Genomic DNA, 13,671 nt, shown 5'->3' on the forward strand with positions numbered 1-13,671 from the left:
TTTTCAGTTATTTCCCAACACAAGAAAAACCAGGTCGTTAAGGTATGTTTTATTTGCATTGTATTATTAGTATTTGAGCCATTCTACAAAACGAATGTAAATTTATTATTCTACGTCTATTAGTTTCGACGTAATTGTTGAACAGAGATACCCATTCCCAGCGGTTTCCATAGTAATCGGAATAGGTTGTGTGATTCTTTCAGGCAGTGCATTTTCGCATGTCGCGTGCGCTATGGAAACCGCTGGGAAGGGGTATCTTTGTTCAACAATTACGTCGAAACTAATAGACGTAGACTAATAAATTTACATTCGTTTTGTAGACTAGCTCAAATACTAATAATAAAATGCAAATAAAACATACCTTAACGACCTGGTTTTTCTAGTGTTGGGAAATAACTGAAAAAGATGTGAAAAAAATCATGTTTATTTCCAATTAAATCCATTCTTACACCCTTAAAATGTATGAAACTTGTATCTGTTTTCTACTTCTACTAATAGATAATTTTATTGGCTATCGCATGATATAAAATGTTTGCTTTTTAATGTTAAACTACCCACGCTATCACTTGTTTTTGAAGTAAGAGGTGAAAACTTAAATTTAAAAACTTAAATCCTTGTAAATATGCGAGAAATGGGTCAAGTCCCAAATTTAAAGTATTTTCACCGATAAAATTGTCCATAGATTACGCCCTTAAATAATTTGATCACTACATGCCCGGACACACTGTATATCTATCATTATAATGAAAAAAAAATTGCAGACCATTTTGTTAGTTGGTTACAGAACTATACCTACCTACCTAACTTCGAAAAGAAGAAGTTACAAAAATTCCCCTAACTTCGGACTGTAAAGATTAGATGTATCTCAAAAAGTAGCTTAAAGTGAAAAATAAATTAAACGCTGTTGTGACTCATTTGCGATTGCTTCATAATACTTATTTATTCTCGGTTAGAACGATATAAAAAATAACGCACCACGTTGGGCGCCAGTTCTGCCGTCCAATCACTATAATGCCGTTAACCCACAATTGGTCAATTTTGACTTTTGAATACCATCCGAATCAGAAAAAAATGCTTAATCTAGCACTATTATCGAATTTTTTATATCTTGTTTAGTTCCTGAGATAAAAAAAATAAGAAAGCCGCTAACTGCTTCGCCTCTGCAAGATTACATAACTAAAATGCAGTTACATTACATTTCTTAGCTTAAACGCGGTTAAGCGTCTTTAATTGTTATTAGAATAAAAAAATTAAGAAAAATTACAAAGCTTTATTGCCGTTATTTACAATTTCTAGTCAATACAGCCGTCAAGGTACTTTAACGACAATATTGCTAAGCTGCTCTTTGCAAAGCGTTAATAGACTCCTCAAGACTAAAACGCCGTTAAGTAAAATTATTAGACTTAAACGCAACAAAGGTCCAATAACGGCATTATAGCTTTGTATTACATGAATTTATTTATTAAAATTGCACTAGTAAATTCACCATTAAGGCTAACCAAATGTAACAATCTATGTGTTTTTTTACATTTTTACAAGACTTAAATGCCGTTAACCTACATTCCTAAACTATAATGCGGCTATGTTCAAAAAGTTGAATGAAGTGTTCTAAGCGTCGTTGCGTGGGTCGATCACTCAGCTCAGTCAGAGTTACTGATGTGCCGCTGATAACGCTCCCGGAAATATTCCTAGCGTTCTCAACAAAATAAATTTAGTTTTAATTTTATGTTTGTTGTTTATTAATATGTGATGTGCAATGTTTCTATGTTTTATTATCTAAGACTAGTCGTTATAAACAAGGTATGAAACGTGTTAGTGAGATATTGCTGTCTTGTCACTATTTTCGTGGCTAATGCGCACTGCAACTTTAGGACACGGCAGTGCGGTAATTGAGCATCAGTGTGCCTCTGAGTTTTAAATGATAAGAACACGTTGCGTTTTGTTTTCTAATTTTAAAAACTAGTAAAAGAAGCCTGGACGTGTTCGATCATTTTACTTGTTCATTTTGTTTTACATCTTCTATGTTAGACGAAGACATAACGTTCGTTTGTTTCAGGCAAATGTCGTTCAACGGCTGGACAAAGGTCTCCTCAAGGATTTCCACAACGATCGGTCCTGCGCTGCCCGCATCCAGGCACCTCTTCTGACCTTTACCAGATCGTCGATCCATCTAGTAAGGGGGGCCTGCCTGCCCACACTACGTCTTCAGGCTCGTGGTCGCCACTCGAGAATTTTTCTACCCCATCGGCCATATTCAGCTCTGCCACTTGATTTTAGCAATTCTGCGGGTTATGTCGGTCACTTTGGTTTTTCTACGGATCTCCTCATTTCTGATTCGAGCACGCAGGGAAACTATGCTTGGCATAGCACGCTCCATCGCCCTTTGGGTGACCTTGAGCCTTTTTATGAGGCCCATAGTAAGCGACCACATCTCAAATCCGTTTAGTATCACTGGCAACACACACTGGTCACACTTGACTTTTGTCTTAAGACACTGCGGTATTTCGGACGTGAAAATATCGCGAAGCTTCCCGAACGCTGCCCAGCCGAGCTGGATTCGACGATCGACGTCTCTCTCAAAGGTGGACCTACCTAACTGGATGGTTTGTCTCAGGTATACATAATTGTCAACAACTTCGAGTGTAGTCTCCAACTTTCAGAGGAGTGGGTACAACACGGACATTTGACATGATTTTTGTCTTGTCCATGTTCATTTTGAGATCCACTTGTTGCGAGGCTCTACTGAGGCCATCGAGCATTGTGCCTAGATCTGCCACAACTACGAGGGATATATTCGGTAAGTGTCGGGTCAATCTAGCTAGCACGTAATTTCTATAAAAATGTGTCAAATGATCCGTCACATAGGCTATCCACAACTTATTCAGAAGTCGTGAAACAGGCCCTTACTAAGCGATTGTGAAATATGCCCTTAATGTCAAAAAACGAACAAATGGACAGTAACATTATGTAATTACGTGTAAAAAGACATTTTTGTCATTAAAACAACATTTCTCGAAGAAAAAATTAAATTTAGTAAAGGTGTAGTTATATTGAGAATATTACCTACCGTGAAAGTTCCCGAGAATAATATTCTCGACAATACTGTAAATACAGTGTATTGTTTAATATACACTTATATGTCGACTTAATTTGATACTATTTTACTTAAGAATTGTAGTTTATTTCCATTTGATAAACATGATTCTCACCATTCTCACTAACTAGGTGATTATTATAAGCAGCGTGAAGTTAATTTATTAGGTAAAGCTTGCCGCGTTGTACATTATTATTGAATTAAATAAATAGATCTCAATTTTTAGCCTACTGAAACAGTCAAAATAATATAAATATATTGCGGCATTGGTAATAAAGTGTCGTCACTTATTATTTTTATTATTGTGAAACTGCTAAGTTTGAGAACTTTCAATAGTTGGTTTTAATTGCTCTCAAATAATGAAAATTTTATTTTGTGTTGTCTTTTATGGGTATCTACTTTTTTAAAGTGGTAAATTTAAGAAATTATTATAATAAAACGTATGATTGATATCAACGAATGCTAAAAATAGTAAAGACTTGATTTTTTTTAAATAAATATAAATTTTCAACACTAAAACAGGTGTTGTTATTTTTGACATAAATGCAATTTTCTTTATTTCCTGAACTACTAAGTAGCTAGTACTTAGCTTAAATGCCGTTATGGTGAAAGGTTTTGTTCTTAACTGCATTTTAGTCTTGTAATCAAAACGAATCAAACAGGCATACCAATAGTTTCGTAATTTATGTGTTAATACTAGACTTAAATGACGTTAGCTAACATTAGCTGCATTTAAGGCAAGTATTTTCACGTTAAAAATAATAGTTTTACCGAGCTAAAACGTCGTTAAACTATTTAACGGCATTAAAGTTTAGTATAAATATTAGTTAGAAACTCCTTTTACAAATGTATCAAAGTTATTCAAGATCCAAAACTTAAACGCCGTTAAGGTAGCCATACCGGCGTTTTAGTTGTGTATTTTTTGAGATATTATTTCAATAATACTGAGTTAAAATGTATAAATTAAAATATTTCAAAATCTATAATATGTAGCGTCGTGAGAGTTTGTGTCAATTGTAGCTCTTAAAAATACCTTTAAAATGATATATTTAAATTACAAATTACTCTTTTACTTTTGAAACAGCGAATTTTTTTTAATTCTCGATCTTTAAACTCGTTTTTCTCCGAAAGTGGTTTTTGCACTTAACGGCGTTATAGTGATCGGACGGCAGAGTTGAACTTCGATTAATAAATTATTTTGACTCGTGATATAATTTATGTATTTATTCATATGCGTGTTTATTATATTTAAGATAAGTAACCTGCAAGACGATATTACTCAATTTAAACATGTTTTGTGTTCACCACTTACTTACCTACTCTAATTTCATTTGGGCCCTAAGGTTAACCGGTGAAGAATGCCATAGTGTGTTTTTTTGCACTAAACAGTGGTGGCAAGCAAAATCTTCTTTAGTCACATCAATAAAACTTGAAGCCACAATAGCCAAACCAAACGGTGCAAACTAACTAAGTAGCCAACTCGTGATCCGAGGAACGCAGGTTTGATCATCCCCGCCGCCCGCTCGACTTGTGGTAAACCCACTCTTGTCACAATCATATTTAGCTTACAATGGGCCTCTTAAAAAGGCTCAAGGTCACCCAAAGGGCGATGGAGCGTGCTATGTTCGGAGTTTCCCTGCGTGATTGAATCAGAACTGAGGAGATCCGTAGGAGAACCAGAGTGACTGACATAGCCCGCAGAATCGCTAAAATCAAGTGGCAGTGGGCGGGGCACATAGCTCGTAGAGCTGATGGCCGCTGGGGCAGGAAAGTTCTTGAGTGGCGACCACGAGCTGGACCGGTCTTTGTGGAAATCCTTGAGGTAGGCCTTTGTCCAGCAGTGGACGTCTTTCGGCTGAAACGAACGAACGAAAGAGGGGTTAACGGAATTATTAGTAATTTTTATTTACATGCTAATATTATTATTTAAAAAAATGTTCCAAGTTCTTGTTTATCATAAAGCTCGAGGTATTCTAAGGTGGCCGTTACTATAACGCATCGATTCACTTATATCGGCCGTACTTAGCTGATAAAAATATTTTTTAAGTGGCCGACTTTAGGATCTAATGATCAAACTGAGCAGTTCTTTTAATTTTATTGTTACTGCTAACATATAAAATAGCTAAATGTTTTAATGCACATTTCCCTAATACCGGCCACTCGATATTGAGATGTATCAATAATTCAGATCCCTAATCTCGGCCCCGCGATTATTTAATAAAATAGACAATAAATAAATAAATGTAAAACATACTACCTTTTTGAATGTTACTACTTAAGACTGTTTTTGTTTTTCTTCAAGAACAAATAAAATAAAATCACCAGTTATGTTAACCCTTATTCAAATAAAGGTAGATATATTACCACTTCGTTTACTTTTAAAAAAGGATCCTAATTTTCGATATGGTGATACTTAAAGATATCGTGGTCACTTATTTATATTTTTAAATATATTTTTTTACTTATCTATGCCATCTTACAACTTTTCAACGTCATTTGTCACTGTCAGGTAATGTCAAAGTCAATCAAACAGTTTTGGTGTGAAAAATTTCAAGTTTTTAGCGCGCGTTTTTGGTATTTTTGAAACTTTGTTCAACGAAAATTCTGATGTGTTTTTTCGATTCAAAATCCTAAACTATAACATTTATTGTATAGTCTCACTTATAGGCAGCGTCTGCAATTGATTTATTCATATAGTTTAGACATTTTAAAGAAGTGGTAAATAGTTTACCACTGTCCGATCCCGTCTTGACAAAAGTTTGATGATATATAAAAATAACTGTTGTTTTTTGTATGTGCACAAATAAAACTAAATAAATATTTGGAGAAATTTTAAGTTATTTTGATAACTGTTTACGTTACGTTTTGACGTTACGTAATCAGTGAATTTATTGTTAGTTTCAGACTCAAGGTAAGCATAATAATTGTAAGCATAATGACCAATATTAATATTATATTATTTTTATAAAAACAATATTATTTCATTCCCAAAATATTTAATAAAATATAGGTAGAACCAAGAGGAAGTCACCAGTCAAGAACCAAAAATAAACCAAAACGGACAATGGTAACTATTTTACCACCAACATTGAATAATTTGTAGTCATGAATGGATAATGGTAAATTATTTACCACCCAAAAAACTACCCCTTCCCCTATTTTTTAATAAATTTTGATCAAAAATATGAAATAAGTGACCCACAATTACCCAAAATCCACTTCAACTTTGTAAAAAAAATGCATACCAGCTCGCATTTGAATAAGAGTTAACTTCCATTCCAATACATTCCTGAATTTGTTGGTGTGTGGTTTTAACTAAAATTGAATTTTTCTTGCAGAGATTTGTTACCTACTTTAAAAATAGTATGTAAATAAAATAATTAAATAATTCTTCACCACCAGCAGTAGGCAACCCCAGCCAGGAGCTATTCCCACTTGCTTCCATTTCGGGCGACTAGGAGTTAATTTACAAAACTATCCCAGGAAATATCTTATGTAATAGATATTAGTACAAAATAAAACAAACATATTTTTTAGGATTTTTATTGATGTTTAGCAGTAAATCTACGAGGAGGCTACAGCTTTCTTAGGGGTAGGTTTGCCCTCCTTGAAGCCATTGCGGAAACGCCTCCTGACGATCTTCAGATGACGCATGCGGCCGGTACCAGTGGTCTTCCTGCGCTTAGCCTTCACTGACCAGTGGTCTGTAATAGAACAAAGCAAAGTCTATATTATTTCTGAACAGCAGAATAAACAAAATAGTGTTTGCAAAGACAATTTATTCTATGGACCTATCACTGTTGTACACTCAGCATTTATATTGATTGTGTTAACAACTTTTTGGTCACCCTGGACGTCGGGAACTATTTGACGTTGAGTGTATCAAACAACTTTTTTTTTAAACTTGCTATTAATTTATCAATTATTTATTATTTAAAAATGCCGGCATTCTAGTCGGCATTTTGCTTAATTGTATGTGGACAATTAACCAAAATAACTATCTATGATCACTGATTAACATGTATGAAATATCTATTTATAAAAAATAATAACTAAGAATTATAATAGGTAAATATTTCAGTTTTCTATACCTACATTATACAAGGAAATATTCCTATGAAGAATAAGTCCTCAATCAGTGTAGGATTATGAATAAGTACATGTCATAAATATTTAAAATTATGTATACCTAGTTTAAAATTGTATACCTAAATTGGGTGATACTTTTTAGTATAGTTGATGTGATAGTCTAAAAATTGTCAAGTAGTTTTGTCTGAACATCAAAGCTTCCATTTAATTTGTATATTTGTATGTATAAACAAAGATTGCTCCAAGTATAAATAGGTAGCTAAAGTAAACTTTGACAGGCAAGAACTTAGCAATTTTTTAACCTAGAGAATGTGCATTTAGTACCTATCTGTTCTTTCATATTGCTGCCCAGCAAAAAGAACAACACTGGGATTAGTTACTAGTGTATTAAATTGAAATGATAGTGACGGTTGGGTCACGTTGGGTGCTATGAACTTTCGATAGGTACTCAATTCAAATTTTACTCTAACCTAAGATACATCAGATGCATGTGTGAAAATAATGATTTAAGTTTGACCAAGTAATCCTCAAAAGTTGTTACAACTATGTAGTCAACAGGGATACATTTTCATACGACAACCAATAGGAAACTAATGATATTGATGAATAAACTACTAGAACATTATATTTGAGAAAAGAATTCATGAACATCATATAATAGGTTATAAAAATGAAGTTGCAAGTATAGCTACTTACAGGATCGCAGTTTCGCTGCAGGGTAGCCACACTGAGCACATTTAGATTTCTGAATGTGATATGATGACCTTCCACATCTTCGGCATAATGTGTGGGTCTTATTCCGGCGCTTTCCAAAGCTCGACGTTCCTTTCGTCTGAAATAAACATTGAGGTGTAGGTTATATAGTCAACACTCCTTGAATCTTCGTAAATATACACTAAAACCATTTTGGTAGATTAAACCGGTCATAATTAACTGCACAAATTTTCATTTAATTTCCAAATTGTAAGGATTTTTAAAGATTTATTTCACAAATTCGAAATACAGTACCATTTTGTCAGAATTGACAGCCCAAGAGAATCTTTAGTGATGTGGTAAGGTGTTTGGATATAAAGTTGGTGAATCGAGTCTAATCGATTAAAATTTTATACATATCGAATTATAATTGAATATCTGCCGATTATCCTACGACTACATTTTTTATTATTAATGTTAACGACAGTTTTAATAAGAGGCTGATAATTTATACAGCAATAAGTAATTAAATATCTTTGCACAGGCAACGGCGGCACATCAAGCTAAACACAATGGACCTTTTATACAAACGATACAGACATCCGTCCATGGTTAAGGCCGCCTAGCGCGTCTTTTGCCCCACAAAATCAACTAAAACATGTCAACATTCAACAAAATTGCCTACGAAAAATGTTGAATGTTGACATGTGCCTACTGATACGATCGATACGATTAGACAGATACTATTTCAATTAAATGATGCAGTGTGCCCAAACCCTAATAATTATTTATGTTTTATGAATTCGCTTCTGTTCGCCGCTTCCTTATCTGTGGCCGCTTCCTTGATTTTGTTTTGTCACTGTCATGCAGTCATCCTGTCATTCATTCATCTGTCATCGGTCAGCTTCACAGATATGGATTAGAGTAGATGCAGCCAGTTGCTCGTCAAAGCGTGCCATTCCGATATGTCCAAATGGACATACATGGTCGAGTGATGTTCATGTAATCCGATTACAACAATCGGTTACGATGATTTTACGAGGACAGTAGTACGAACACGGTAGAAAGAAGAAATTATTTACGGATTGAGAATTGTAATTAACAGCACAAGTAACAAATAAATCAAGAAGTTAGGTCAGTGGTCGCAGTAGGTATACGTCTATGTAATACGATGGCACTGGATTTTGTCGTTTAGAAATATCTTCAAAACTAGATAACTGACTTAGCTATATGAAAGAAAACGTATTGGCAAAACTACGCATTTTTACATTAATTAAAAATAAAAAGCTTGAGTAGTCTTTATTTTATAAAACTAGGTCAGGTACTAGGATATTTAAAAGTATGAAATTAGGTAGGTATGAATTAAACTAGTAGTACTATTTAACACAATGGAATAACGATCATTACTTTGATATTATACATTAAGCACAATAAAAATATTATGTATTTGAAAATTAATAATATAGAATGACGTTTACCGCTACAAAAGTATTTTAATCAACACAACAGACTAGCTATAAATTTAACAAAATATCAGTTTTATCGGAATTAATTAACTGTCGAATCTAGTCTCACGATATCATTCGATGACTTTGCGATTGCAGTACGATGATACGATTATTTTTACGTTGCGGCAATCACTAAAATTCGCTAAAATGACACTAATGACGTTAAAAAAGTGGCACGCTCGTCTTCATACAAATTTTCTGACAACAAGCTGCATCTATCCATATCTGTGGTCAGCTTGCTTACGATTCTTTCCTTGCTTTTTTACTTTTGGAAGTAATAATCCCACAATATAATATAGGGAAAATACAATAAACCTATGTTTTAATCTATTAACAACTAGTAATTAACACAAATGTAAGTAGTTCTTGTTTATTCGATTTTTATAAATTTATTATTATTCTGTCTAATGGCTTCAATGGTGCGAATTTACAGCACACTGGTTTTGCCAATTTATTGCGTACCTAGTTGTAAATGAATACCACAACTTTTAAAGATTCATTAACTTTAGAAAAAAAGGTTAATTTATGGTATATTTATTGGTCATGAAAGTCTAAAACGATATTAAACAGACTCCATAAAATTCTGTTCACTCGCCCAGCATTTATGAATTTTGTCATTTCGATTTTAGATAAATATGGAACTGCTAGGTGTTATGAAAACATTGTCTATTAACAATGTTGAAACTGAGAGCGAGCAGTTATTATTTCGGTCTGTAGCTGCCGATATTGACGAAACTCCTACTGAAATTGTTCTTGCTGAATATACTGATAAAACTTTACTTATTGTATCTCAATACCAAAAAATTGGAAGCATGTTGATGGTTCAAAAGGATCAAGTCCTTAATCCTTTATGTGCAAATGACATTTATACAACAAAAGTTATTTTTGGTGATACAGGAGAAGAACAGCAAGTAGCTGCTAGATACCTGGCGGAAGCAATAAAAATTACAAAACCTCTTTGCATTTTTATAAACTTGAAGACATATGACATTGAAACAGTTAAAGCGTGCAAAGATATAATTTTAGACTTAAAAAAAGAAGATAGCTAAGAAAAAATGAAGCCAGTCCACAAATATTATGGTCAACTAATAATTGGTCCCCCAGGCGCTGGAAAAACTACTTATTGCTATAGAATGTCGACAGTGTTGAAGAAGAGTGGAAGAAAAGTTGTTTTGGTAAACCTTGACCCGGCTAACGATGGAATGTGTTATGAACCAGACATTGATATAAGACAATTGATACACCTGGAAAATGTCATGACCCAACAGAACCTTGGGCCAAATGGTGCCTTACTTTATTGTATGGAATATCTAGAAAAAAATATTGATTGGCTGTTAGAGCAAATAAAAGGTGAAAACTTTGCCGATTTCATATTTGATTTACCTGGTCAAGTGGAACTTTATTGCCATCACAACAGTCTAAGCAATATCATTAACAATCTAACTAACAATGGAAATCTTCAATTGTGTGTGGTCCACCTGGTGGATTCACATCATTGCTCAGATGCTGGGAAATTCATATCAGCTCTTATGTTATCATTGAATGCAATGTTGAAAATTGGACTCCCACATGTAAATCTTTTGACAAAAGTAGATTTGCTTAAGAAGCACATAAATAAATTAGACTTTGGAATTGATTTTTATACTGAAGTTTTAGATTTGAACTACCTTCTTGATTGCTTAGACAGTGATAATTTTACAAGCAAATATGAAAAGTTAAATCGTGCTTTTGTTTCGATTATTGAAGACTATAGTTTAGTCACATTCCAACTTGTTAACATGATGGATGAAAAAAGTTTGATGGCTGTTAAAAATTTAGTGGACAAAGTAAATGGATATGTTTTTAAGAGTAATGAAGGAAGACATATAAATAGTATGTTAGCTTGTGCAATGGGTGTTACAAATCCTGTTACTGATGATATTGTGGAGTAAATAAAGGATTACTTTGCATTCTAAATGTGTTTGTTTTATTTTTGTAATTGAGAATGTTACTAGGTATGCAAAATCACTTGAAACCTATGTTACAGTTAAGCTTTTACATTTACAAATACATTAGTTTTTATTTCATTCAAAAATACCCAGTAGTTATGATTTTATAGGCATTCAAAGTTCGCTTAAATATTGAGTCCCGCCGACGGTCACGTGACCCCGTGTGACGTACATTCACAGTGTCCGCTCACTAGAAAACGGATATAAACATACTTAAATATTTTTTTTTTTGTAAATACAAACTTATTATACATATTAACACCCAGACCCATCACAGAAATTAAAATTGAACCAAACCCAAACTTGATGCGATTGTGTCGTTTTATTGCGAATTACCTTCCAGCTCCATCATTAGACCCCGATTACTATATAGAATTAAAATACTCGTCAATACAAAACGAACGAGCCCAAACTCGATGCATTTAAGTCGTTTTATTATAGAGTTCCTATGGCCACCTCCCAGCTCCATCATCAGATCAGCTCCATGTCATCATAATATTGCATGGTCATCCAAATCACATGTGTTTGCGAAATTTCAGCTTAATCGGTTGTCCGGAAGTGGGTCTTAATTCAGCTTGCAAGATTCCACCCATACAAATATGAGCCAGTCACTGTAATATGACGTCACGCGCATAAAATGGCGGGCCGGCCGCCGCCCGCACTTTTAAAATTCAATATCTTGGAAACTAATTGACGTATCGAAATAATTCTTTCACGTGTATTTTTAATTTTTAACAGAAAATACAGAAAGCTAAAAAACAAAATTAGTGAACATTCTTCATTACAGTAGTATACATATGCTATACTCCCTTCTGACCCGTGGAACACCAGTGGTACGTCGTCAAATAGTACGTGACACCCAAAGTTGGCAAAAAATTCTAAGCAAACATGTCTTTGTTATGATTGGAATAAGGTTGTGTCTATTTTGTGATTGTGTTGTCAACTTTTTGGGTGTCTCGAAGCACATATTTGACGTTGCTGTACGGCCGTTTGGTGTAGTGGCTCTAAAACGGACTACTATGCCAAGCAAGAGGTCCCCGGGTTCGATTCCCGGCCGGACAGAATTTCCTATGTATAGTATAGCCTGACCAGGAACATAAAAACCCTCGCCATGTTGCGGAAAACTAATGGTACTAATTTCTTTTAATGGCAACAGTAACTGAAAACTTCATTTACATGTCACCTTGCATGTCAATAATCAAGCTGTCTATTGCTGTCAAAGTGTAAACAAACTTTATTTTAAATGTGTGCAATTGATTTTGTGAATTAAATTGCTAAAATCTTTTTATAGTCGTGAAAGAAAAGTGGTTCACAATGTGTTAAAGTATTTGTCGAAGAGAAATATTAAGGGTTCGGACAATATTTTCATTGAATAATGTTTCCGACAAAGGTTGTCAAATTGACTGACATGTTTATCGTATAGTACAGTCCGCTATGAAAAATTAGCTGTGGTTTGTTTCAACTACGTATTTTAAAGTTTTTTATCACTTTCTAAGTGTTGAATTTTATGGAATTGGGAAAAAAGTGCCGAGTTTGAAGCGTTCATGAGCAGACATTGCAGTTGAATATTCAAGTTCTGAATTTGATTATTGATGAATAATAAATAAATCGATTGATGGTTTCATTTAATTTATTTAAACCAGGTTACCTATAATAATATTTTTTCGTTAATTTATGAAAATATCAAATTAGCCCGTAATCCTGAATCCTGATACATAAAGTTAGCCTATTAATTTAACACAGGTACGACTGTACTCAGTGTTGCACTATCAAATGCAATTGACGCGCCTCTATGCCAGGGTTTTTATGTTCCTGGTCAGGCTATACTTATTATTATTCTGTGGTATTACTTTTTCTCTATGGGACAGAACTTGAAATGATGAGTTATAATTTCTCTGACGGCTCTGGGTGTTACTATGTAATATATAAAAATATGTATATATGTATTAAGCTAGCACCCATCATAACACAAGCATATTAATGGGCTAGATAGCGCTGTGTGAAATTGTCCAAAGATATTATTACTATTAAAAATATCACTGTAGGTATGTACCAAAAATAGGGAAATAGAATGAACTACTAGCGACATCTAGCGAATTTTGTTTTAGGGCCCAAACAAGCGGGGGCGCTACCTACGTAAAGTAGACGCACGCAAACATTCCAATCCGTAAAGACTGCTTCACACCACACGGCTTGTGACACGGCCCACACGCTAATACACCACAAAATACTTTATTCATAATATTGTATTATGCGACCTTAAATACATATAAAATGTCGCCACATCATCATCATTTCA

General features: G+C 34.0%; 3 protein-coding genes across 4 annotated transcripts in view; 1 reads left to right on the plus strand and 2 right to left on the minus strand.

Annotated features, from left to right (window-relative positions):
* Positions 1-13,671, minus strand: part of LOC135088635 (uncharacterized) — a 65,808-nt gene that overhangs the window by 20,774 nt on the left and 31,363 nt on the right. The gene's annotated exons all lie outside the window — the stretch shown is intronic.
* Positions 6,622-8,276, minus strand: LOC135071489 (large ribosomal subunit protein eL37). Its single transcript, XM_063965265.1, has 3 exons — positions 8,192-8,276; positions 7,880-8,015; positions 6,622-6,798 (listed from the first exon to the last, which is right to left on the minus strand). The coding sequence occupies exons 1-3, from the start codon at positions 8,192-8,194 to the stop codon at positions 6,659-6,661; spliced, it is 279 nt and encodes a 92-aa protein (XP_063821335.1). The 5' UTR covers positions 8,195-8,276; the 3' UTR covers positions 6,622-6,658.
* Positions 9,615-11,340, plus strand: LOC135088637 (GPN-loop GTPase 2). Of its 2 annotated transcripts, none has more exons than XM_063983559.1 (2): positions 9,615-9,739; positions 10,014-11,340. In XM_063983559.1, exon 2 carries the CDS (start codon positions 10,440-10,442, stop codon positions 11,313-11,315), a length of 876 nt encoding a protein of 291 aa, XP_063839629.1. In that variant the 5' UTR covers positions 9,615-9,739; positions 10,014-10,439; the 3' UTR covers positions 11,316-11,340. The 2 variants fall into 2 exon arrangements, with proteins under 2 accessions (XP_063839629.1, XP_063839630.1); XM_063983560.1 differs by having other exon boundaries at positions 10,282-11,340.

Source organism: Ostrinia nubilalis, chromosome 4, assembly GCF_963855985.1.
Source record: "Ostrinia nubilalis chromosome 4, ilOstNubi1.1, whole genome shotgun sequence".
NCBI lineage: Eukaryota > Metazoa > Arthropoda > Insecta > Lepidoptera > Crambidae > Ostrinia > Ostrinia nubilalis.

Excerpts from the sequence above, each read along its gene's own strand:
- LOC135071489 (XM_063965265.1), bottom strand. Across the intron at positions 6,799-7,879 it reads TGCAGCGAAACTGCGATCCT|ACCACTGGTCAGTGAAGGCT; the intron begins GTAAGTAGCTAT and ends GTTCTATTACAG.
- LOC135088637 (XM_063983559.1), top strand. The coding sequence starts at position 10,440 with ATGAAGCCAGTCCACAAATATTATGGTCAACTAATAATTGGTCCCCCA.